Source organism: Gnatocerus cornutus, chromosome 9 (genome assembly GCF_029298725.1).
Source record: "Gnatocerus cornutus isolate USDA-ARS CGAHR chromosome 9, icGnaCorn1.1, whole genome shotgun sequence".
In the NCBI taxonomy this organism is placed as follows: domain Eukaryota; kingdom Metazoa; phylum Arthropoda; class Insecta; order Coleoptera; family Tenebrionidae; genus Gnatocerus; species Gnatocerus cornutus.
In genome coordinates this window covers 13,888,197-13,909,951 of record NC_142241.1, presented here as the reverse complement: position 1 = coordinate 13,909,951, position 21,755 = coordinate 13,888,197, and the positions used below count along the sequence as shown (strand labels likewise).

At 42.6% G+C, this 21,755-nt stretch overlaps 8 protein-coding genes and 2 pseudogenes across 10 annotated transcripts; 1 reads left to right on the top strand and 9 right to left on the bottom strand.

Annotated features, from left to right (window-relative positions):
- Positions 1-141: 141 nt before the first annotated feature.
- On the bottom strand, positions 142-2,454 carry LOC148169032 (UDP-glycosyltransferase UGT5-like; annotated as a pseudogene). Its single transcript, XR_015770693.1, has 3 exons — positions 1,547-2,454; positions 695-1,500; positions 142-650 (listed from the first exon to the last, which is right to left on the bottom strand). The product of XR_015770693.1 is annotated as a UDP-glycosyltransferase UGT5-like (transcript).
- Positions 2,455-2,524: 70 nt separating this feature from the next.
- Positions 2,525-4,436, bottom strand: LOC148169031 (UDP-glycosyltransferase UGT5-like). The gene is made up of 4 exons (XM_088044611.1): positions 4,096-4,436; positions 3,243-4,049; positions 2,981-3,200; positions 2,525-2,933 (listed from the first exon to the last, which is right to left on the bottom strand). Exons 1-4 carry the CDS (start codon positions 4,334-4,336, stop codon positions 2,657-2,659), a joined length of 1,545 nt encoding a protein of 514 aa, XP_087900737.1. The 5' UTR covers positions 4,337-4,436; the 3' UTR covers positions 2,525-2,656.
- Positions 4,437-4,506: 70 nt separating this feature from the next.
- On the bottom strand, positions 4,507-6,257 carry LOC148169030 (UDP-glycosyltransferase UGT5-like). The gene is made up of 3 exons (XM_088044614.1): positions 5,931-6,257; positions 5,098-5,889; positions 4,507-5,051 (listed from the first exon to the last, which is right to left on the bottom strand). Exons 1-3 carry the CDS (start codon positions 6,160-6,162, stop codon positions 4,561-4,563), a joined length of 1,515 nt encoding a protein of 504 aa, XP_087900740.1. The 5' UTR covers positions 6,163-6,257; the 3' UTR covers positions 4,507-4,560.
- Positions 6,258-6,322: 65 nt separating this feature from the next.
- Positions 6,323-8,128, bottom strand: LOC148169029 (UDP-glucosyltransferase 2-like). 2 transcript variants are annotated; one of them, XM_088044613.1, is made up of 4 exons: positions 8,044-8,128; positions 7,719-7,989; positions 6,666-7,674; positions 6,323-6,617 (listed from the first exon to the last, which is right to left on the bottom strand). In XM_088044613.1, exons 2-4 carry the CDS (start codon positions 7,945-7,947, stop codon positions 6,338-6,340), a joined length of 1,518 nt encoding a protein of 505 aa, XP_087900739.1. In that variant the 5' UTR covers positions 7,948-7,989; positions 8,044-8,128; the 3' UTR covers positions 6,323-6,337. The 2 variants fall into 2 exon arrangements, with proteins under 2 accessions (XP_087900739.1, XP_087900738.1); XM_088044612.1 differs by lacking the exon at positions 8,044-8,128 and having other exon boundaries at positions 7,719-8,037.
- Positions 8,087-9,674, bottom strand: LOC148169028 (protein yellow-like). Its single transcript, XM_088044615.1, has 5 exons — positions 9,453-9,674; positions 9,028-9,349; positions 8,642-8,980; positions 8,413-8,604; positions 8,087-8,365 (listed from the first exon to the last, which is right to left on the bottom strand). Exons 1-5 carry the CDS (start codon positions 9,650-9,652, stop codon positions 8,213-8,215), a joined length of 1,206 nt encoding a protein of 401 aa, XP_087900741.1. The 5' UTR covers positions 9,653-9,674; the 3' UTR covers positions 8,087-8,212.
- Positions 9,657-13,261, bottom strand: LOC148169027 (sodium channel protein Nach-like; annotated as a pseudogene).
- A 135-nt stretch (positions 13,262-13,396) lies between these two features.
- Positions 13,397-15,488, bottom strand: Nprl3 (GATOR complex protein Nprl3). The gene is made up of 5 exons (XM_088046410.1): positions 14,950-15,488; positions 14,400-14,899; positions 13,851-14,353; positions 13,699-13,801; positions 13,397-13,655 (listed from the first exon to the last, which is right to left on the bottom strand). Exons 1-5 carry the CDS (start codon positions 15,353-15,355, stop codon positions 13,446-13,448), a joined length of 1,722 nt encoding a protein of 573 aa, XP_087902536.1. The 5' UTR covers positions 15,356-15,488; the 3' UTR covers positions 13,397-13,445.
- A 32-nt stretch (positions 15,489-15,520) lies between these two features.
- Vps15 (vacuolar protein sorting 15) lies at positions 15,521-20,746 on the top strand. Its single transcript, XM_088046409.1, is given in 12 exon segments — positions 15,521-15,681; positions 15,725-16,327; positions 16,372-16,927; positions 16,977-17,558; positions 17,605-17,873; positions 17,919-18,099; positions 18,139-18,359; positions 18,404-18,633; positions 18,675-18,750; positions 18,794-19,147; positions 19,194-19,704; positions 19,750-20,746. Coding segments are annotated over 12 exon segments (4,062 nt in total). The 5' UTR covers positions 15,521-15,589; the 3' UTR covers positions 20,137-20,746.
- On the bottom strand, positions 20,134-20,467 carry LOC148169025 (uncharacterized). The gene is made up of 2 exons (XM_088046417.1): positions 20,230-20,467; positions 20,134-20,182 (listed from the first exon to the last, which is right to left on the bottom strand). Exon 1 carries the CDS (start codon positions 20,465-20,467, stop codon positions 20,231-20,233), a length of 237 nt encoding a protein of 78 aa, XP_087902543.1. The 3' UTR covers positions 20,134-20,182; position 20,230.
- On the bottom strand, positions 20,625-21,609 carry Sec20 (vesicle transport protein Sec20). Its single transcript, XM_088046416.1, has 2 exons — positions 21,321-21,609; positions 20,625-21,271 (listed from the first exon to the last, which is right to left on the bottom strand). Exons 1-2 carry the CDS (start codon positions 21,399-21,401, stop codon positions 20,678-20,680), a joined length of 675 nt encoding a protein of 224 aa, XP_087902542.1. The 5' UTR covers positions 21,402-21,609; the 3' UTR covers positions 20,625-20,677.
- Between the last annotated feature and the right edge of the window lie 146 nt (positions 21,610-21,755).

The window sequence follows — 21,755 nt, the reverse complement described above, 5'->3', positions numbered from 1 at the left end:
CAACAATGTGCTAATTTTGGAACTGTTATCATTCCAGGAATTGCTGTTTTTTTCGAGGTTTTAAAAAGAAAAGAACAGAATAAAAATAATAGTACCCAGTTTTTTTCCACCTTATTTATTTAAAATAATAATAACATTAGACTATTTGACAGTTCTGTTTTACTGCGTTTTCACTTTCTGCTTCTTCTTCTTCCGACAACACAGTCCAACAACCTTACAAAGAAGATAAACAATAACAACACCGACCGCTGTCACAAAAGCTATAACATCTAATAGGAAGTACTGGTACCATGGCAAATCCAATGCCGCCACTCTTAAATGAGACGTACCATGTCTCAGTACGTACTCAATCCAGTACATTGCAGTATCCATGGGTTTTACCAACCGATCATGGAAGAAACTCGAGCGTGCTTGAGCATTCTTCCGATACTGAGGATCCTCCAAAACTGTCGTGATTTTCTCCAGCAAACTCTTCGTTGTGACATCATGGAATGGTAACATGAGCCCAATCCCATGGTTCTCGATCTGTTTAGCGTTGAGATTCTGGTCGCCACCGATGGGTATTGCCACAACTGGCACTCCGTGGTAGATAATCTCAAGGGTACTTAGAAGTCCAGCATGAGTAACAAAGAGTTTGACGTTGGGGTGGGCTACAACAAACTGTGACTTTTTGATGGGGTGAATCGTAACATACCTAAAATGTCTTGTTGGGGTAACCACTTCTCGATCCGGACATTTGGAGGTTTGTCAGGGAGTTGGTCATCTTCCCATTTCCATAACACGTCTTCTTTCAACTCTTTGAAGGCGTTAATAATAGCTTGGCGCTTCTCTAGAGGAAGGAAAACGCTCTTCAAATGAGATCCCAAACTGAAGTAAATAACACCGTTTTTGGCGTTGTCTAAGTAGTCTTGGAGATCTTTGGGTAGTTTCTTAGAGGGTTGAACGTGATAGCCTCCAATATCAATCATTTGAGGAACATAAGGAACAGGTTCGTTCACGCTCACGTGCGAGTTGAGAAGAACAAGAGACACATTGTACATAACATCTTCAAGGTTACACTCTTGGGAAAGTACTCATTGATAATTCGTTGATGCTGAGGAAGTAAATAAACTTGTTCGATAATCTTCTTGTAAAGAAACAAAGTAGTGCTAGTTAGCTTTTGCGTGAACGTTAAATTTCGCGAGTAACCCAGCATGGAGTCAGGAACATAAGCCAATGGAGTTGGATTACCAACTAAATCATTAATAACACTGTTAGCACCTATGGTACTCAACATCACCAAAGGAGCATTAAAATGCGCGGCAAAAGCTTTATGAGCGTGGTTACCCATCTCCTCGACAATAACCAAATCAAACGTTTCATCTGACGCCAGTAACTCCTTCACTTCAGCATTTTTAAAAACTTTCTCTGTAAGCTCCGCCATCATTTTAAATACAAAAGGTGACATCAAAAATGGGTTCATGTCACGTTTTTCAAAAAAATTAATTTTTTTTATTAGATCTGAAACTCAAAATCAGAGACGTTCTTAAGGAGTTTGAGGACTTACTATCGTGTTCTTCGGCCAATCCCGTGAGAACAATGTCACGATACGTTCCATTCTTCGGAGGATTTTTCTCACCAAAGCAACTTATTACAGTGACATCGTGGCCGCGGTCTGCAAGAGCTCGCATCAAAGAACTACCCAAGATGTAGTGGCTGCGAGCTGACATGTGAAACACCCCCAAAATTTTGGCAGGGGCCACTGGGTTTAAAGCCAGAAGAACTAACACGAGTGGAAACCACATTCTGAATGCCATATCAATGTTGTTCATGTTCCTTTTATTAAAGTGACTCTGTTATCAGACCGTGATCTTGCCATAATTGTTGTCAATTGCGAAATACTAATTTATCATTATCAGTGATAGGTCATATTTAATTCGTCAAAATCATGGTGAGATAGTTATTTATTTACGATCATCTAATAATTCGCTTATAATGTGTTTGATTGTAGACAAATAATGATCGCGAGAATTAGGTCCGAACAAAAGACGATTTGAATTTGTCAAATCAAAGAATGACAGGTCCCGTTTTAAATTAATTAAATTAAATTAATCGTGCGATTTTCGTCCATTTTAATGCTGTTGGTCTAAGTAAGTATATACATAAAAAAAAACGTTTATCAAAAATTATGTAATTGATAAAACATAGTATTACACTCGCATGTTATGGCCCTTATTAGTTTGCAACTTCGATCGTGTCGCAAACATCAACCTTGTAAATAATAAGTCTCAAAATATGCTGGTATAATAATATACTGTTAACGAACAAGTTGTTTAATGAAAGCGCCTATTAACGAACGAGTTAAGTAGAAAACTTTTTCGTGAATTTTGAGGAAATTTTGCAAATGGAAAATTAATGTTCTGCCATAGGCAAAATACAGCAACAGTGAGACACTTGGAACTGGAATTCCCTAGTTCGATTCAATTTAACTTTTCTAGCAAAAATCGTGCAATATTGACCCTCACTTTGTACTAAAAAGGTGAAAAAATCTTTATTCTGTCGTATTATATTTCAAAATCAAAGTACCAATTTAATTCTATATAAAAAAGTATCAAAAAGGAAAAAAAACGTAATAAAATCTGGTAAAAAAGCGTTTTTATATCAGTAACAAGAGCGTCTAATTCGTTTTTACTTTCCCTTGCCCTTTTCTGAGACAGCACACTTTTTTACCAATCATTGAAAAAATATAAAAAGTCAGCACAACAACCCCAACTCCAAAAGCCATCACATCCAAGAGCAAATACCGATAAAGAGGCAAATCCACCCCTGCAACCCTTAAATGTGGAGCACCCTTATGACGTATCACGTATTCAACCCAGTAAATTGCAGTGTCCATAGGACTCGTCATCCTGTCATGGAAAATCTTAGATCTCGCCCTTACATTTTCGGCGTACCTAAAAAAACTTTAAGAAGACCACAATTCGAAAAAAAAACTTCTTACGATGGATTTCTTAGTAGTTGATTGAGTTTCTCTGTTAACTGTTCTTCTGTTAAGTCTCCATAGCTCAAGGAAAGACCAAAACCACCATTAACTATGTTCTTCGCGTTCATTTTCTGGTCGCCGAAGATGGGAATAGCCAACACTGGTACTCCATGGTACGTAGCTTCAGTGATACTTAACAATCCTCCATGGGTTATGAAGAGTTTCACGTTAGGATGACCTACAATCTAGAATTAAACAAATTCAGGGACAACAAACTCACCTAAGATGTCTTGTTGTGGTAACCACTTGCTCAATTTCACGTTTGGTGGCTGTCCAGGAAGCACGTCTTCCTCCCACTTCCACAAAACTTTCTCCTTCAACTTCCTGAATGTTTTCAACAGAGCGTCTCTTTTCTCAACTGGTAGATCCTTACTTTTGAGATTCGAGCCCATACTGAAATAAATAACTCCATCTTTAGCTTCGTCGAGGAACTCCTGGAGGTCCTGAGGGAGTTTCTTTGGTGGTTTAACATGAAACCCTCCAATATCGATCATGTTCGGAACAAAAGGAACAGCTTGATTAGTACTTGGATGCGAATTCATCAAAACCAAAGACGCGTTGTACAAAACATCATCAAAGTTGTTAATGTTGCGTAAATACTTCTTCGCCAGCTTAGCATGGTTGGGGTACACGTAGAATTGGTGGAGGAGTTCACTGAAGACATTCACCACACTATTGATTGTTCTCTCCTTAACACTCATGGAACTTGAATAACTAAGAAAGATATTAGGAACGTATGAAGGAGGCGACGGGTTCCCAACTAGAGTATTCGTCCAGGAGTTAGCACCAAGAGTACTTTGAAGAATAAGAGGTGCGTGGAAATGAGCAGATAAACCTTTAAGTGCATCATCCATGAACTGCTCCGTGACAACAACATCGAAGGTTTCGTCAGAAAGAAGAAGTTCTTGCACGTTTGGGTGAAGCAACACCCGTTCTGTCATCTCAAGCATGATTATATTTAGACCAACCACGCTGAGAAAGGGGTTGGCGGTTTCTTGCCCCCATAAGTTGAAGTGTTTTCGATTTTCTACAAAGCTTCAAACTAAGATGTCAAAATACAGGATTGGACTCACCTTCCTCGATCTCCAAGAACCCCGTCAATAAAATCTCGCGATACTTTTTGTTTTCAGGAAGTGATTTCTCTGCAAATGGGGTGATTATGGTGACGTCGTGGCCTCTTTCAGCGAGTTCTTTCATTAACGCACTTCCGAGGATGTAGTGACTGGGGGCAACCACCGGGTAAACCCCAAGAATTTTCGCGGAGTTCGCATAGTTGTTTAAATTTAGCAACACGAGGCACAGAAGAGTTTTCATTTCGCGGTGCGGTGACTAAGTGTCTAAGCGTCTTGCAAATGGTATTTGAACTTTGGAATACGAACTAATGCGGCACGAGCTTTAACGAAATGAATACTTCAGAGTTCAACACTAGCGAAGAGCTATTATTAAATTAGATCAAGAACTTGACACTGACCCCGAAAGACATATCGGTTTCTATAAACACTTTTATTCAGAGATAAAACTACAAGATAAGTTATAAACTAGTTTCTTTTCTCTTTTTTCTTCTTTCCTCCAAAGAGCCGCCGCAAAACTAACTTTGCAAGGAACCCAAGGAAAGTTAGGATCGCCAACAAGAACGCCGCGACATCGAGCGACAAATACTGGTACCACGGCAAGTCCAACCCTGCAACTCTTAAATGGGGCGCCCCTCGATGTCGTACGACATATTGTATCCAATAGTCGGCGTTATCTATTGGTGATTGTTGCCGGTCGTGCATTATTCTAGATCTTCGTTTCATGTTCTTCCGGTACTTCGGATTGGTCAATACCTCCTTAAGACCTTCCTCTAGAGTCGCTTCATTAAGATCTCCAAGTGGAATATGACGCCCAAGATCGTTCGAAGACATCTCCGCTGCGTTGAGGATTTGATCTCCAAAGACTGGTATAGCAAGAAGAGGAACTCCGTGGTAGACACTTTCTAAGAAACTGAGGAGTCCTCCGTGGGTTATAAACACTTTGATGTTGGGAGGTGCTGTGGACACCACTTAATAACATTGTTATGGAATGATGACAACTACCTAAAATGTCTTGTTGTGGTAACCACTTCCCTAACTTCACGTTCTTTGGTTGTCCCGGAAGAACATCATCCTCCCATTTCCACAGAACTTTCTCTTTCAATCTTCCGAAAACTCGCAGAAAAGCCTCGCGCTTTTCCACCGGGAAATTAACACTCTTCAAGGAAGAGCCCATGCTGAAATAAACAACACCTTCCGTGGCGCTATCTAAATACTCTTGGAGATCTTTCGGAAGCTTCTTCGGCGGCTTCACGTGGAAACCTCCAATGTCCACCATGTTCGGTACTCTCGGTACCGCCTTATTCGTACTCACATGAGAGTTAAGTAAAACTAAAGACGTGTTCACGTTAAGATCCTGCAAGTCTGGAGCCTCCGGAAAATGCTTCTTCATGATCGCGTTCTGTTGAGGAAAAAACACGAAGTGGCGAAACAAGAGTACGAAATTGTGGATGATAAAGTTCCGAACGCGATCAAAGAAGTTTCGATGGCTAAAGGGGATATTCTGTTCAGGGATGTACGAAGGCGGTGCTGGATTCGCCACCAAAGAGTTAATCCAAGAGTTGGAACCGAACGTCACAAAGAGAACTAACGGGACCTTGTAATGGTGAGCGAAGACTTTGAGACCGTCGTTAATAAATTGCTCGACGATGACGACGTCGAATTTCTCATCGGAAGCGAGGAGCTTCTGCACTTGTTCCGCTTCCAGCACGGTTTCGGTAAGTTTAGCGCCGTAGAAGTTGGTGAAGAAGTTGAAGGTGACGAAGTTCATTTTGTCCAAGGAGAAGAAGTCGAGGCCTAAAATGTGAATTAGTAGGGTTTGGTTGGTGAGTACGTACCTTTCGAATCCGTTTCGAGGATGTTGGGTAAGGCAATGTCTCTGTAGTTTTTAGGGGGTGATTTCTCCCCCATTAGACTTATGACGGTGACATCGTGTCCTTTTTCCGCAAGACTTCGCATGAGGCTGCTGCCTAAAGCGTAGTGACTTCTAGAGGGGGCAGGAAAAACTCCCAGAATTTTCAGACATTCGGATTTTGCGAAAAGCAGAAAAATTAACACAAAGAGTTTCATTTTGTCGCAGTTTTGCACAGTCACTGGTTAAAAGTCCATCTCATTGCCAAGGTGCTAAAACTTGTTAGCGTGTTAGGATTAGATAATTATCGTTTGGTATTATCAATTGCGCAATATTTGAAGTCTGTGGTGATGATTAGTCCACCAAGAATACGCGTGGTAATCAAGGACAAATTTATTGTTGTTTCGTTTTTGGCTTTCCGCTACATTGGCATGACTTCTTGGCAATGTTAACACAAGACTTAATTAGAAAAATAAGTATTAACACAGCTGTAATAACAAGAAGTTGAATGTCGATCATGTAGACTTCGTACCAACTCATCTTCAAACTTGCGGGCTCGAAACGAATTCCTTTGTGTCGGATCGTGTGTTCAATCCAAAAGAGAGCGAGATCTAGAGGTTTTACTGGTCGATCCTTCATCAGTTGCGAGAGCGTCTTCGCGTTATTTTGGTACCTAGAACAGTATCGGTTGGTCACCAGACACCAAACTGGTGGTACTTACATAGGCTCCTCTAAAACCGCCTTGACTGCCGAGTCCAACTTCTCCAAGGAGAGTTGAGGAAAAGGAACGACTCTCGCAACTCCATTCTTCTGTGCTCTGGCCATGTTCATTCTTTGATCGGCGAAGACGGGAATCCCTACCATCGGAACACCATGGAAGAGTGCCTCAATGGTACTTAACAATCCTCCATGAGTTATAAAGAGTTTAACGTTAGGATGGGCGAGGATGTCTCTTTGACTCAACCACTTCGAAATGAAAACATTCTTTGGTTTGTTCGGCAAGTCTTTTTCAAATTTCCACAAGACTCTTTGTTTTAACCCTCCAAGTACCGTGAAGATTGCCTTCTTAGTCTCCTCTTTGAGATCAGCGCTGTTTAAATTCGAACCAAGACTGAATAAAATAGCGCCGTCTTTCGCCCCATCGAGGAACTCTTGAATGTCTTTGCTTAGAGGGTTTTGGACGACGTGAAATCCTCCGATTTCCACCATGTTGTACGGAAGCAAAGAGTTTTCAGATGTGGTCACGTAGGAGTTCATCAGCATTAAACTGGCGTTGTACACAACATCTTCGAAGTTCATTGGTTTTGGGAAGAAGTCCCTCAGGAACTTCCTCTGGATGGGTTCATTCACGTAGCGCCTGTAGAGATGGTTGAATCCAGTCCCCACTAAATTCCAGATGCGCTCATACAACGTCATAGTGTTGGTGTAGCTAGTGTACGTCACCGCGTTAATTGAGGGTAGAAAGGGATAACCCATCGCCTCTTTATTCCACTCTGTTAAACCCATGGAATTTAACAGTACCAAAGGGGCTTGAAAATGCGTCGCAAAGCCCTTCATGGCATCATTGAAAAACTCCTCGACAATCACCAGATCGAAATGCTCGTTGGAGTGCAACAATTCCTGCACTTTCTTGTTCTTCAGCGTGTGTTCAGTGAGCCCATTCCCCAACCAATACGTCAATTTAATATTAGTGAAGAGATCTTGCTCGGCCAGAGCAAAGAGATCAAAATCTACAACGAAAAGACGGTCATTGAAACCACAGTCAGAGACTCACCAGTAGTGGCCTTGATGACTTCTTCAGTTAAAATCGTTTTGTAATTGGACGGTGCGTCTTTGGGCAGGTAGGGGCTAATAACAGTGACATCGTGACCTCTTCTCGCTACTTCTTTCATTAACACCTCGGCGAGGATAAACTGGCTGTAACCAGGGGCTGGGAAAACGGCGAGGATTTTCGCCGATTCGGTGGAGAGGAAAAACGAAAGGAAGAGCAGTAAGAGGCGCATCTTGGGAGTGATAAACCTGCAAGGACGGTGTCGGTTCACTGACTATAAATAAGTGGATAGATAGACAGTGCTGCTCCTCTATTACATTCAAATTACCGTTAGATTGGCGGAGGGAAAAGGTTTAGAAAAAATTCACAGGTCATTGTTATCGCGTGTAATAAATTGCTGTGAGAGACCTAGAGTGACTAATTACATAACTAAGATAAGATAATATCATTTAATGGTAAAGTTAAGTCTAATAACTTATCTACAAACACGAACATTTTTATTTGATTTGCACTTTGCATCCTGTGTTTTTGATAAGGTCATCCACAGGCCCCTTAAAAATCCTGAAATTCTCTTTAGACCAATCCAATTTACTGAATAAGAAAACCGGCATTTTATTGGAGAACACCCAAAGGTTTCTTTCTTCATCAATCTAAAACAACCAATGAGAAACCAGCAATTTCACCACCCACAACTAACATTGACGTCATTGGTGAAAACCATCGTTTCGTTATCATGCGCCACCAACACAACATTCTCCGGTTTCAACTCCTTCTTCGTGTTCCAACAGGCGAGTCCGTCTCTGTTCACTTGCGTTAAAAACAGCACGTCGGTTTCGACGTCGTACTCCGACGCTGAAGATTGTGTTAAGTCGCCGCGGTCTCCTTCAAACTGTCTTAATTAGTCGTACTGAACTCCTGGTTAGTACCTTAAAAAGATGGTAGTTGTGGGGGTCCGTCCCAACAGTTTTGTTCTTCAGAACCGCCGTGGAAACGGAGAACTCGCTGGTACTAGAAAGCGCGTGAAAGAACAGTTTTCTGTTGGCGTGGTCATGGGCGCCGAGAGCCAACCCGAAGACGCCGTCCGGCCATTGGAAGTTGACACCGCCAACATTGAAATCTCCTTTTAGAGGATCGAGGTGGAAGTAGTTGTGTTTGACCACCCACGAGTCGTTGGCGATCCAAGAATAGACGACGATGGTGAAGGCCACCACGTCCGGAAGGTAGACAAAGGCGTCGTTACAGTTCTTGGGGTTGACGTCCACGACCTGAAACCTTTCCATAATGAAAGAGTCGGTGAAATTGTTACTGTTACAATGTTGACGAACAAAGAATCCTTCAAGTACTCGTTCGGCTTCAACTTGTACTTTCTGATGAGTTTGTCGGTTTTGAGGTCGAAGACCATGATGGTCGGGTCTTTGAATTGTTGTTTTTTGGAGGCGCCGGTGTCTACCAGCCAGAGACGATCGCAAGAATCGACTTTGAGGCGGAAAATTGAGACGATTTTGTCTTCAGCGTCTCCAGAAGCTTCTGGTAGCGTGTTGGTTTCCCAGTTCGGGTAAGGAACCAGTAGAGGAGTCTTCGAAGTTGAATTTAAAGAGACGTAAGTGAGAGTCGCCGGTGTTCTTGATTTCCATCTGTGGGTGTGGAGTTAATTTGATGGTAATTTTAACTCGCAATGTGGTTTGATTATAATATTGTTTTTCCGTAAAAATAGAAGGTCAGATGGGACTATTTTACCTGGGCACTGTGACAAAAAGTTTGTCTTTCCATCGCGCTAGACCCAATGGTAGATTATTTTCTGGTACAAAGTCTCCAGTTTTGAGCGCTGCAGTTTTGGCTTCTTCCGAGGGCCACGCAAAATCGACTTGTTTCCACGCGAAGACTTCTTCGAGAGCGGCGTGAGTTGATGCCGCCAGCAAAAGCAGCAGTGGCCACATTTTGTTAGTAACACTCCAAAGACTGAAGGTTGGACACTAAGGAAGACGGCTTAAATAGCGAATGACACTCCCACCCCCTGAATGCCTGGAGTGCTTTTGCTACTAAATATAACCAGCAGTATCTTTCATTTATATCTTTTGTTCAGGTGGAGAAAAAATGAAATTTGTTTGGATTTAAGAGGAATTTATTTTGTTGCCACAAACCAAAAAGTCCAACACTATTTACAGGGTGGTCCAGTCAATTTAGACATTCACACAATTTTTAATCATCGAAATTCGATATAAACAGTTCGATTATTCTTCTTGAATAGTGGAGCACCATGCGCAAGAGGGAAATCACACTCCAGCCCAGAAAAATCGAAAAGATTCCTCCAAAATTGCCTGTAATTGACTTTAAATATCTTCGTTTTGACTGCTGAGAAACTTACTTAAAATCTCAAACCAGTAATAAGTGACGTCTTGGAGATAAACCACTGTAAATCTATCGCAATAGTAGAAATACAAACGGGTAGAATTTTCTTGTAATTCTTGTTTTCTGTAAAATGCGTGGTTGATACGTAATGGATAAAATTTCAGGGATTTTACTTGAAAATCGGAAAAGAGTTTATTTGAACATCGTAGACGATTTGTTCGCATCGTGGGTAACATCTGTTTTCACATCGTAAAGAATCGTGTTTTTCTTTTGCTAGGTAAAGATCGACTTTCTCTTCAGGATAGTAAGAGTACCATTTTGCTAGATAAAAAGTTAGTTTTTAGAATTACCAAAATTATGATGGGATTCAGTGAAAAGTGTTAAACACACAGGTGGATTAAAGACGGACCCGCGAGAAAACATTCGATCTCTTTAAAATTAATAATTAAGAACTTTGATTGTACGTTCGAACATAACAATTTTATACCTTTAATTTACACGAAATGCATGAATAATCGGCAGTCCGGATATTTGAGGTTCTACTGTACTAATATTTTGAGTTTCGAAAATAAGAATTTCTAAAATTGCTCTCTTCTGCTTTACAGTTTTGTAATTTGGTCTAATTAAGTCGAAAGTCCAAATTAGTATTCTACTCAAATTTAATTGGAATTGAGTTGAAGTTGTCAGAGTTATACAATATTTAAGAAGTATTCGGTTTGTTTTCAAAATAAAAATTTTTAAACTTACTTTCTCGGTTCTACCTCTGGATTTTGTAGAATTTCTTTAGATTTTTTTTATATTTTTTTTAAATTCTCTATTATTTTCCGTACTTTAACTTTTAGATTTCGTGCGTCAAGTTAATTTTAGAGGATGTAAACTAGTACTCTGTCGATTTTCTTTGCATTTTCTAAAGATTACTCTGTATATATTTAGATTTTTTTCAATTATCAGAATTCTTTTTGTGTTCACTTCAGATTCTCTTTATATGTATTGACTTTCAATGGATTGTCTCTTTTATATTTTCTTTTTGATTTTTTTAAGTTTGTTTTCAGAGTCTCTAGTTGCATTTAAATTAATTTTAGTTCTCTCTAGTTTTTCTACATTGTAATTACATTTTTTTAAATGCTCGACTATTTAATTATTCAAAACACACATATTATTGTCGTTTTTTTGAATTCTTTTTGCTTTTAGGCAGTTTATAGATTCTCTTTAAATTCTGCCTAATTCTTTGATTTTTTTAGAGCTTTAAATTTAATATTTTGTCGATTCTTCTTACTTGTTTTAGATAGTTTATTCTAATAAATTAATTAATTCTCCAACATCTTAAAGTTTATATTTTATTAGATCCTTGAACTTTGATTCATTAGATTTGCATTACATTCTTCTTAAATTTCCTAATCCTAAATTATTTCATGTTTTCCATCCTAGATATGTTTGTGTATTTTCTAGTTTTTTATGGTCTGTAAAATTATTAATTTTCTTTGAATTCTTTAATTTTTCTTCAAATTCTATTTCCATACCATTAGACTTTACAAATTTTTTATAACAGTTTCTTTTTAGATTTTCCGCAGATTGTCTATAGAGCCCTTAAAGTCTTTAGATTTTCGATAATTTTATAGATTCTCCTTACTTTGTTTAGACTTTCTTCATTTTTTTTTCTTACTTGTCCCAAAGTTTTCAGATTTTTCTTAAAACCTCTGAGTTTTTATTACCTTTTTTTCAGCAATTTCTTTAGATTTTCCTCAGATTCCCAATACTTTTCTTTTTCACCCATTTTTCTATTTGTCCCTGTATCTGAATTTTTTTTTAAATTTTGATTCTTTTTCATTATTTTTTTTATTGTATCCAATGAAAACTTGGTGTGTCCGTTTCGACTTCCTTTAAATCCACCTCTGGTTGAACCAGGCTTTGAAATTAAAAACTTATATTGATACCACCATAAGAACCAACAGATTTCAACCCCAAAGCCGCTTATCATATAATATTAATTATTAAACCTCTGTATTTATTGAGGCATGGAATATCAGAGATGGTACACATATTATCCTTATCCGTGAAAGGTACCGTCCATGGAATGCACGAACACATTGCGTAGACGCTTTTAGCCCGACAGTCAACGTTACACTCGCTGAAGGAGTAGTCACCACTGAACAAAGTTTTTCTTTCATTGTCCAGAACACACTCTCGCTACGAATCTTATTTATAAGCACCAAACTTTAAGAAAAAACAGTCACTACCTTTGAAACGGGATAACTAAGGACTTCTTTAACTGTTGTCAAGACGGTTGGAACAATCTCGATGAAGTTCTCAGAATTGGGTTTGGTCAAAATCTCATTGAGTCCTCCGGCGTACTTGTCTGGGTAATCTGTGGGCGAAAAGACAAAACTCTACAAGAGAAGTGAGATCAAAGCGAAAATAAAAATAGTACCATGATCCCAGGCGTAGATAAAATAGTGTACAGGTAGTCATCAGGATCGTTTACAACAGAGACGTATAGTCCGTTTTCAACACCGGCATCGGTGGTTTTAGGGTCGCTATGAAGTAATTTAAATCGAGATTCTTCGGTGGTACGGCTCTCACCTGTCTACACCGACGACATAGTTGAAGACGCAACAAAATCCTTGGTATGTTAGTTCAACAGTAAACACTGAAGAACAGTCGAGTTGTTCGTTTTTCCAAAAGCACTTCCAAAGGAGTTCGTCACATGAAACTGACAGGTTTCGCAGTATATCCAAGGTACTGATTTCATTAACATCCAGTAGATTCTGAAATTCTAAAAGATCCGTCACTGTTGAAGGGTCAAAATCGTAGTCATGGAGCTGCCCGAAGAACTTCATATACCCCATTAACTTATCGAGATTATAACCAGTGAGATTCGCCCTGGAAGCTGAGGATATTAAAGAAGCAGAAAATTGAGTACAAACATGTGTTTCGCGAAGTCGTGGGCGCGCTTCTTGCTCACTTTGTTGATGCTACATATAGCGACTGCTGGAAATGGGAGTTGGTTGACGGGTTCACTGGAACTCACCATGGAACTCACCGTTGGGTGTTCCAAGAAAATGTCTCCTAGAAACACCGCCATGTAGATGGCATAAGAAAGAAGAGCCGTGTAAGTAGACGACCACAAGATTCTAAAAGAAAAGTAGTAGAGAATTTAAGAAGGTGAAGGACTACCTGTGGAAACGACTAGTTGCCATGATAGCGAACCGGAAAAAACAAGTTCCGGGGTATTAAGGCAGCACCGAATTACTTATTAATAAACGGAAATAGTATTTTTCCGCATTAAGTCGATAAATCAATTGGCGCTAATCACAACTAAACAAAGAAACGCATTTTCAACTACAAAAATATAAAATTTATTTCTCGTGTTAACACTTCATCTTAAGAGTACGAAAACATAGCAATAGCAGGATCTTCAGTTTCGTACGTGATCAGAACGTCCCTGAACTTATCCAGAAGTTGCAGCAACTGACTCCTCCTCAAGTTCTCCAAATACATGATCTCCTCAATGTGGTGGTCGCCGTGAAAGTACCCCTTGCGGCACAACTTGGCGAAGAGACGCAAATCCTCAGGGGTGTTGGTCGCAGGGATCTAACAAAAAATTCAGAAAGTGATTTCCACACCACTAAATTACCTGGAAAATGTTCCCTCGCTCCTCATCGGGAAAATCCAGCAGCAACTCTTCCTGATAGTCCTGTTTCTCGTCCTCCATGGAGGTGAAACTCACATTTTCCAAACTAAACAACAACGTGAGCATCACCGAAACTCTTTCTTTGATTGTCTTACTTAATACTCCTGTTGAGCGCCTCCAGGTCGCTCCGCAGCTCCGGCGTCTCCGACACCGTCGAAGCGCCACTTTCAGACTCAGCTCTTGAATGTTCCGGTTGATAGGAACTCGACAAGACAAGTCGTTGCGACGTCGTGCGACTCCTCACGTTTCGGTCGCGACAAACCACCAAACCGTGGTCTGTCGGTATGTACTGAATATAAGTGTGAAGTTGTAGCAGAAGGTGGTGCTGCAGCATCCATATTATGGTCTGTACTAAATGTGACTGTTGCGCTGGGTGGCAAAGGGGGTTGCATTTTTGCCCCAAAGACGTGGGGAGGGCGAAGTCGCTGATAACGCGAATGAGGTTTGAAGTGGGGAACGACTCCGTGAATTTGTCCAACAGGGGAGAGTTAAGATGGATTGGGGCGTCAGGGGAAATTACGTATTTATTAGTCAAGCAGATGGGGAAGATGACTGTGGCTTTGGCCCAGTAGACTAAATGCGCCGTTAGTTCAAAGACCTGCAAAAAAATTGTAATCGCTGGTGGTTTACTGGTAGTTACTGACATGATTTAGAGTCAAATCGGCGTCTGCTGCTAAAGTCTGAAGATTCTTAATAGGGGAGTACTGTTTCAACATCCTCTCCAAAGAGGGAGAGCCGTCGAGACTAGTAAAATCCCCCATTTGTTGAATCGGGTGGAGAAGCAACAAGCTGTGGTAAGGTCTCAACGCCTTCAAGCACCTGTCGATGTCCTTCGGCTCCACAATCTTCCCTCTTAAGTGCCACTGGTGCACCTTCTGCGGTAAACAGAAAGTGAGCGTTATCCACTTATTTACGTGAATATTAACAATCCCAGAACCACACAGATCGCCATACAACTTCTTTATATTCCCCGCTAAAGTGCACTTCTTCAGAATGATCTCAAACGCAGCCTCTGAGTTACTGGCGTAACCATCATCATGGGCTGCCGTCATAGTCTGAGTTTGCTCGCTAATGTACCCGCAGCGTTTCTCTTCATATCTGAGGGCAATTCCGATGCGTTTGCTCAAATCGTGGTAACAAGTAACTGAAATTAGAGATGAGAAGAAGTTGAGGGATGGCGTAATCAGGTTTTACCAACAGAGTGGCTAGCTAGGGCCTGCAGCGCAAAGACGACGTTGATCAACATCAAACCTGACGCGTCCTGTTGCTTGTTCCTCAACTGAACGAGAGTCGGATGACCCACAAATCGCACATCATTCACTTTCAACTCGAATTTCTTGTTGCACAGCTCCGGCTTGACGGCGAAGAGCGAAGACAGCACCTCGTCAGTGAACCCCGTTAAATGACCCTTGCTAATGTTAGAACTGGGTTGAGTTGACGACTGGAGCAAATCCTCCAAGTTGGGGAGAGTGTACGGGTTCCGGCGCCGCGTATTCGCAGGCTCACTCTTGTCCTGGAAGTAAAACGGGTACCGAAAGAGGAGACGGTCGCCTTTACTGTCGGACTTCACCAGAATCACACTCAACGGGTTCACTTCCATTTTAACAGCCGAAGAAATGACATCACTGGGATTACATAGTCCGAGACGAATTTTCAATAAGATAACCTCAAAAGTTTGACAATCAGCTGGCTCGAATTACGTGTCAAAATCCTCACTGCTGATTAGCTGGTGTGGTCACGTGGATAAAATACTCGCTGGTGACTGGTTGGTTGTCATCTGGGGTTTTACAGATGTTTTGTGTCAAATGTGATTTGTCAACAAAAATTGTTTAGGATGGGTAACCAGCTTGTGGGGATCGCCCCCTCGCAAATCTTCCCCGTGGAGCGTTATTTAACGGACCACCCCGAACTGAAATTTGATATTGGGTAAATAACCATCAATTTATATCACTTTTTTACGTGTTTTTAGCCTAGGAAGTACTCGCTTCCTGAAAGTCGCCCGTGCAGAATCCCAGGAAGGCCTCGTCGTGGTCAAAGTCTTCGCAATTCACGACCCCTCGCTCCCTCTGTCCAGCTACAAAGACCAACTGGACGAAATCCGGAAGAGACTCTCCAGCGCGGTCAATTGCATCCCGTTCCAGAAGATCATCCTGACGGACAAAGCTGGACTCGTCGTCCGGGAATACGTGAAATACAGTTTATACGACAGGATAAGCACGCGACCGTTTTTAACCAACATTGAGAAGCGCTGGATCACATTCCAGATTTTATACGCCCTGCATCAGTGCCACAAAGTTGGGGTTTGTCACGGCGATATCAAACTAGAGAACATCACAGTGACGTCATGGAACTGGGTGCTGTTGGTGGATTTCGCTTCTTTCAAGCCCACTTTTGTCCCTGAGGACAACCCAGCGGATTATTCGTATTTTTTCGACACTTCAAGGCGACGCACGTGTTATATAGCTCCTGAGAGATTCACGAAGACGTCGAGTAGCGAAAGCAGCGCGTTGATCACAGAGACGGCGTGTGATAGCGGGGACTTGACTCCGGCGATGGACATCTTCAGCACAGGGTAAGACCTCCACGTCTCTTAACATTTCTAAAGAATGATCACAGGTGCGCGTTGTTGGAGCTGTGGAACGAACTCCACGTCCCTTTCGAGTACTCTCAACTCCTCGCCTACAGAGCAGGGAAGTACTCGCCACAGAAACACCTGGATAAGTTGAATGATCCCAGTTTGAAGTCGCTTATTTCAAGTATGATCGAGATTGACCCCTCCAAACGCCTCTCAGCGGAGGATTATTTGGCCAAAGAACGCGGGAAACTCTTCCCGGAGTATTTCTTCACTTTCTTACAGTCGTACATGTTGATTTTTTCCTCCACTCCGATTCTGTCGCCGGATGAAAAGATTTTGCGGTTGAAGAGCGACATCGGCAACATCTTTAAATTTTTGGGGCCCATTAGACACGCCAACGAAGACGACGAGAAGTTCGATTTGGACAAGTGCGACAAGGGGGAGAGTGAGGGGTTGGTCATTATTATCTCTCTAGTGACTTCTTGCATTCGGGGGCTCCATGACTGCAGCTCAAAGTTGTGTAGTCTTGAGATTTTGTTGGAGTTGGCGAACCACGCGAACGATGAGACGATTTTGGATCGGATCCTCCCCTACATCGTAAGATTCTTCGAAATTTTAACATTTCTTCTTTATCTAGTGTTTTTAGATGTATCTCGCCCATGACAACTCCTCCAGAGTGAAAATCTGCGCGATTAACACCATCACGAAGTGTCTGGACTTGGTGCAACAACTCCCGAAATCGGACTCTAATATTTTCCCCGAGTACGTCCTGCCAGGTCTCGCCCCCTTGGCCAAAGACAACAACACTTGCGTCCGAGCTGCCTATGCCACGAATATAGCCACACTAGCCGAGATCGCGTTGCGCTACTTGGACCAAATTCAGAACGATTGGTACGATAACAGCATGAGCAAACAAAAGTACATTCATAGCTTCAATTACGAACTCGAGTTGCAAGCTCTGCACGAAATGGTGGAGCAGACTGTGAGCGTGCTTTTAACCGACTCGCAGGCTTTAGTCAAACAGACGCTGATCGAAAACGGCATCACGAAGTTGTGCGTCTTCTTCGGAAAACAAAAAGCGAACGATGTTTTACTCTCCCATATGATCACATTCTTGAACGATAAAGACGACAAGCAGTTAAGAGGCTCGTTCTTCGACTGCATCGTTGGCGTGGCGGCGTACATCGGATGGCACTGCTCAGGGATTTTAACGCCGCTGTTGCTACAAGTAAGATTGGTAGTTTTATGACTGGGACCTCCAGGTGTTCTTTTAGGGTCTCACCGACTCCTGCGAGTTTGTCACGACGAAAAGCATCAACGCCATGTCGGCTCTAACGGAGCTGGGGCTCCTCACCAAACCAGCTTTGTGCGAGATGGTCTCAGAGTGTTGCTGCTTCCTGGTGCATCCCAACCTCTGGATCCGGCAAGCTGTTGTTGGGTTTATTACCACAACCACGAAAGCGCTCTCTGCGTTGGACGTGCAGTGTAAAATCATCCCCAATCTGAGCATTTATATGAAATATCCGTTGATTCAGATCGACAAGTAATAAATTTTTTCGTGTTGACACTCTCACATGTATGATTTTAGGCCGGAGCTTCTTTTGGACTCTTTGGCGGCGCCGATCCAGCGGAACATCTACGATAGTGTGGTGACTTACACCGACTTGGAGCTTCTCTTGGCGATGATGAAAGACCGCCAACTGGCGAGGACCGCCGCTCTCAGTGGACGTGTCACAACCCTGGAGTGGTACTCGCCCCTAATTGCTAACGTAAGAAGTGCGAAAGTCGCCACTTAATCCCTGGTGTAGCTTTTTAGGAGGTTGGAAGCGAACGGAATGACGGATACCATGGAAGACTACCTCTTGAAGATGGAGCATCACTTGAGGAAGATCAACAAGGTGCGGGTGGTAAACGCGCCGAAGTTCAACCACGTTGATGGGAAGATCGAGCTGCACAACTCCAACGGACAGATTAAGAGTCATTTTTTCTACCTGGGGGAGTCGCAAAAGACGGATTTCATCGCAGAGAGGTAGTGGGGGGGTAGTGAAGACTTTAATTCTTTGGTGGTTTTAGGAGGTTGCAGCGTACTAATACGTCTGGTTCGATTGATACCAACATCAATTCTGATTGGAATTACAGCTCGGACATTTTAACTCGTCATTCTGAAAGCACCAACTCTGGAGGAATGTCGTCTAGGTCTACTTCTTCGCGGCCGTCTTCGCCGCCGCTGGACCCTCACACGCCGTTTATTAGCACGGATCCGTCCTCCAATATCAGTCTTCATGAGCGATCCTACATCCAATGTAAGTTACCGTTTTAAGAGTCCATCTAACTTTGATTTTAGATCGCCGCTCCAGCTGTTACATGGAGCTCAACAAGCTGAAGATTAAGCAACAAGAACACTATTTGGAGGCTCTACGGTGAGAACTGGTGTTAAATTTCTTTTCTCATTGAGATTTTTAGAGGGAAAGAATGGGCGGAACAGGCGGCATGGCCGTCGCAGCTGCCACCTCCAGAGTGGCATCCTCGTGGCGTCCTGGTGGCTCATCTCCACGAGCACCGCGGCGCCGTTACCCGCCTGTGTACAATTCCAGACAAACCGATTTTTGCCAGTTCTTCAACTGACGGTTACGTGCGTCTGTGGGATTGCGCCAAAATGGAAGGACGCAACATCGCCAACCGCTCTAAACAACACTACAAGACTCCTAACAACTCCAGTGTTACCAGCATGGCGGTTTGCGATGGCGGACAAACACTGGCGGTGGCCACCGCCGACGGGCTTCTTAACGCGCTGCGGTTGGATCTCAGCGCCAACAAGTACGCATTTGGGTGTTATAATCTTCGACTTTACCAACTGTTTCAGGATGACTGTTTTCCAAACACGACAACTCAATTTGGATGATGAGGGCTTCGCCGTGGATGTGCAAAGTCTGGATTCCGGTTTCCAGAACGTGGTAGTTTACGCGACTTTATATGGTTCCATCGTTGGGTGGGATTTACGGGCCCCAGGAGTCGCATGGAGGCTGGAAAATAGTCTGGAAAAAGGCTTCATCACGAGCTTTTGCGTGGACTCGCATCAGAGTCTTCTGACTTTGGGGACGAGCATCGGACACTACAAAGCCTGGGATTTGAGGTTCCAGCTGCCGATAAACTCCTTCGAGCAGCCAGGTAACACCCAACTAAAATAACCCATTTTACTTCAGTTTCCTCCAGGTACTGAGAAAATCAAGAAAGTGATTAACCACCCGACTGAACCATCGTGGATCATTTCCAGCGTCCACGGCAACAACAAAATCCTAATGTGGAACCTTGAAACGAAATCCTTGGAGAAAATTCTGTGGGGTAGTACCGCCCCACCGCTCTCCCAAGCCCCGGTAAGCCCCCTTGACCACCCCCCAGTCATTTCAAGTTTGTTTTAGTTGCAGGGGCCGTCAAACAGCGTGTGCGCTCTACTTGCTGGTTGCATCGACCGTAACCCCTTCGTGTTATCCGGGGGCACAGATCAAAGACTCCGTTTTTGGAACTTGGAGACTCCTGCGAACTCCCATATTGTGGCCCCCGCCGCCAACGATCATATTGGTACCAACATAACTTACGAAAGTCGTTTGATTGATGGTTTCCACGTTATTTACGAAAACCCAGAGACTGATAGGAATAAGGATAGTATGGAGGAGGCCCCCAGAGGGGGCCCAGAGCAGCCCCCGGCGGGTCACCGGGACTGCATCACTGATATAGCTCTCTGCAAAGCGTCGCAGTGTTTTATGGTATCGTCGTCACGGGATGGGATAATCAAAGTCTGGAAATAATTCTTAAATTCTATTTTATAAGTACATTGTCATGGCGAAGTGAGATCTGTAAAAATCCCTATTATTGTACTTCTTGGAGTCGAGAAATCTCACCTTAATAGGGACAAACAGGGTTTCCGACTCTCCCAGGGAAAGCCAGTGAGTCCACCGCGTGAACTCTACAAATCGCTTTGTATCTCCGGTTACCCCCTTCGTGGCTTCGCCCCCGGGGCCTCGGCCGGTTCGGCCTGGGATAGTAGTAGTCTTCAAAACCCAAAGCGTCTAAAAACGGCGAGGGTTCCGCGTACGCACCCAAAACGAGCACCACCAAAATTACAAACATCAACTTCATTTTCGTTTTGGCCACTCTGAATCTCGCCGCAACTATTTATAAGTGGAAGTGCGTCATATTTTATCTTCTTGATATTCCAAGTGTTAAGGTCACATCTGTGAGAGGCCTTGCATTTCAATTGATATGGAGATGCGGACGGGGAAGACAAAGACTGGGATTGTCACCAAAAAAATTTTATTTCCATGAGTCACAGAATTCTTGTAAATATGTTTAGAATAGTCTTTTTTGTACAATATAGAACACACAAGCTACGAAAAAAATAAACGCGAAGAACATGAGGATCTTATCAGTGAATTCTCTCCTTCCATACTTCGCGAGGAGTTTCCCCGATTGGCTGATGGTGCTAGAAGTCACCTTCAGCTCTTCCTGTGACCCAATTACGTTATCAGAGGAAGTCACCAACGTATCCAGAGTATCGGCGCTGCGTTTCGTCGTCTCCGCAAGTTGCCTGCTTATCGACATAAGTTGCTCGGTTATATTAGACCCCATCTTCGCCATATCCTCTTTTTCCCTCTTCTGCCTCTGCCTCAAAACCGTCTCTTCATTCTTCTGCTGCATTAATTCGTCTTTCGCCCCTTTTTCGATCGCCAACATGGATTTAATATTCGCTTTTTTAAACGCCTCCATGGTACTGCTCAGCTGCTCCCGAAAAAACATCAAATCCTTTAAAAGCACGGGATTCTTTCTCTCCTTCGCTATATCGCCAAACTTGTCGATAAACTTCCGGAGCGCCGATATTTTCGAACGTCCCGCGCTGTTCAAACCGTGCAGTTCTGCCAACGGTCCCACGCAAACATTGATATCCTAGACGTGTCAAAAATGATGTATTTTCCAATAAAATGCACGCACTCACCTGAATTATAGCTTTGATTTGTAAGTCATGCTCGGTGATGTCTTTCCTTAACTTTTCTAGGATAAAATCGTTGGAATCCATTGCGTTTCGCAAGGAAAAACGAGATGGAATGTTGTGAGAAATTCGTGGTGAAGGTCTAGGGTTTTTATTTTTAGACCGGCCAAGTGGGCAGGTGTTAAAATCGACCACGATAATTAAGCGAAAATACAATTGGAATGTTTATTGTTAGATTTATATTCTACAACTGCGGAAGTTATTTAAAACTTTGGAAATAAAAGTTCGGGTTTGGGATTTTGGCGAGGCGAGGTTGGTACTGGCATTGGCGTGCCGACCAAGGTCACGGTTTTTTGTTTTTTGCATGTGCGCTGCAGATTTAATGAATGTCTGCAATGAGAATGGAACTGCGAAACAAACTGGGAAACAAAGAAGTTAATT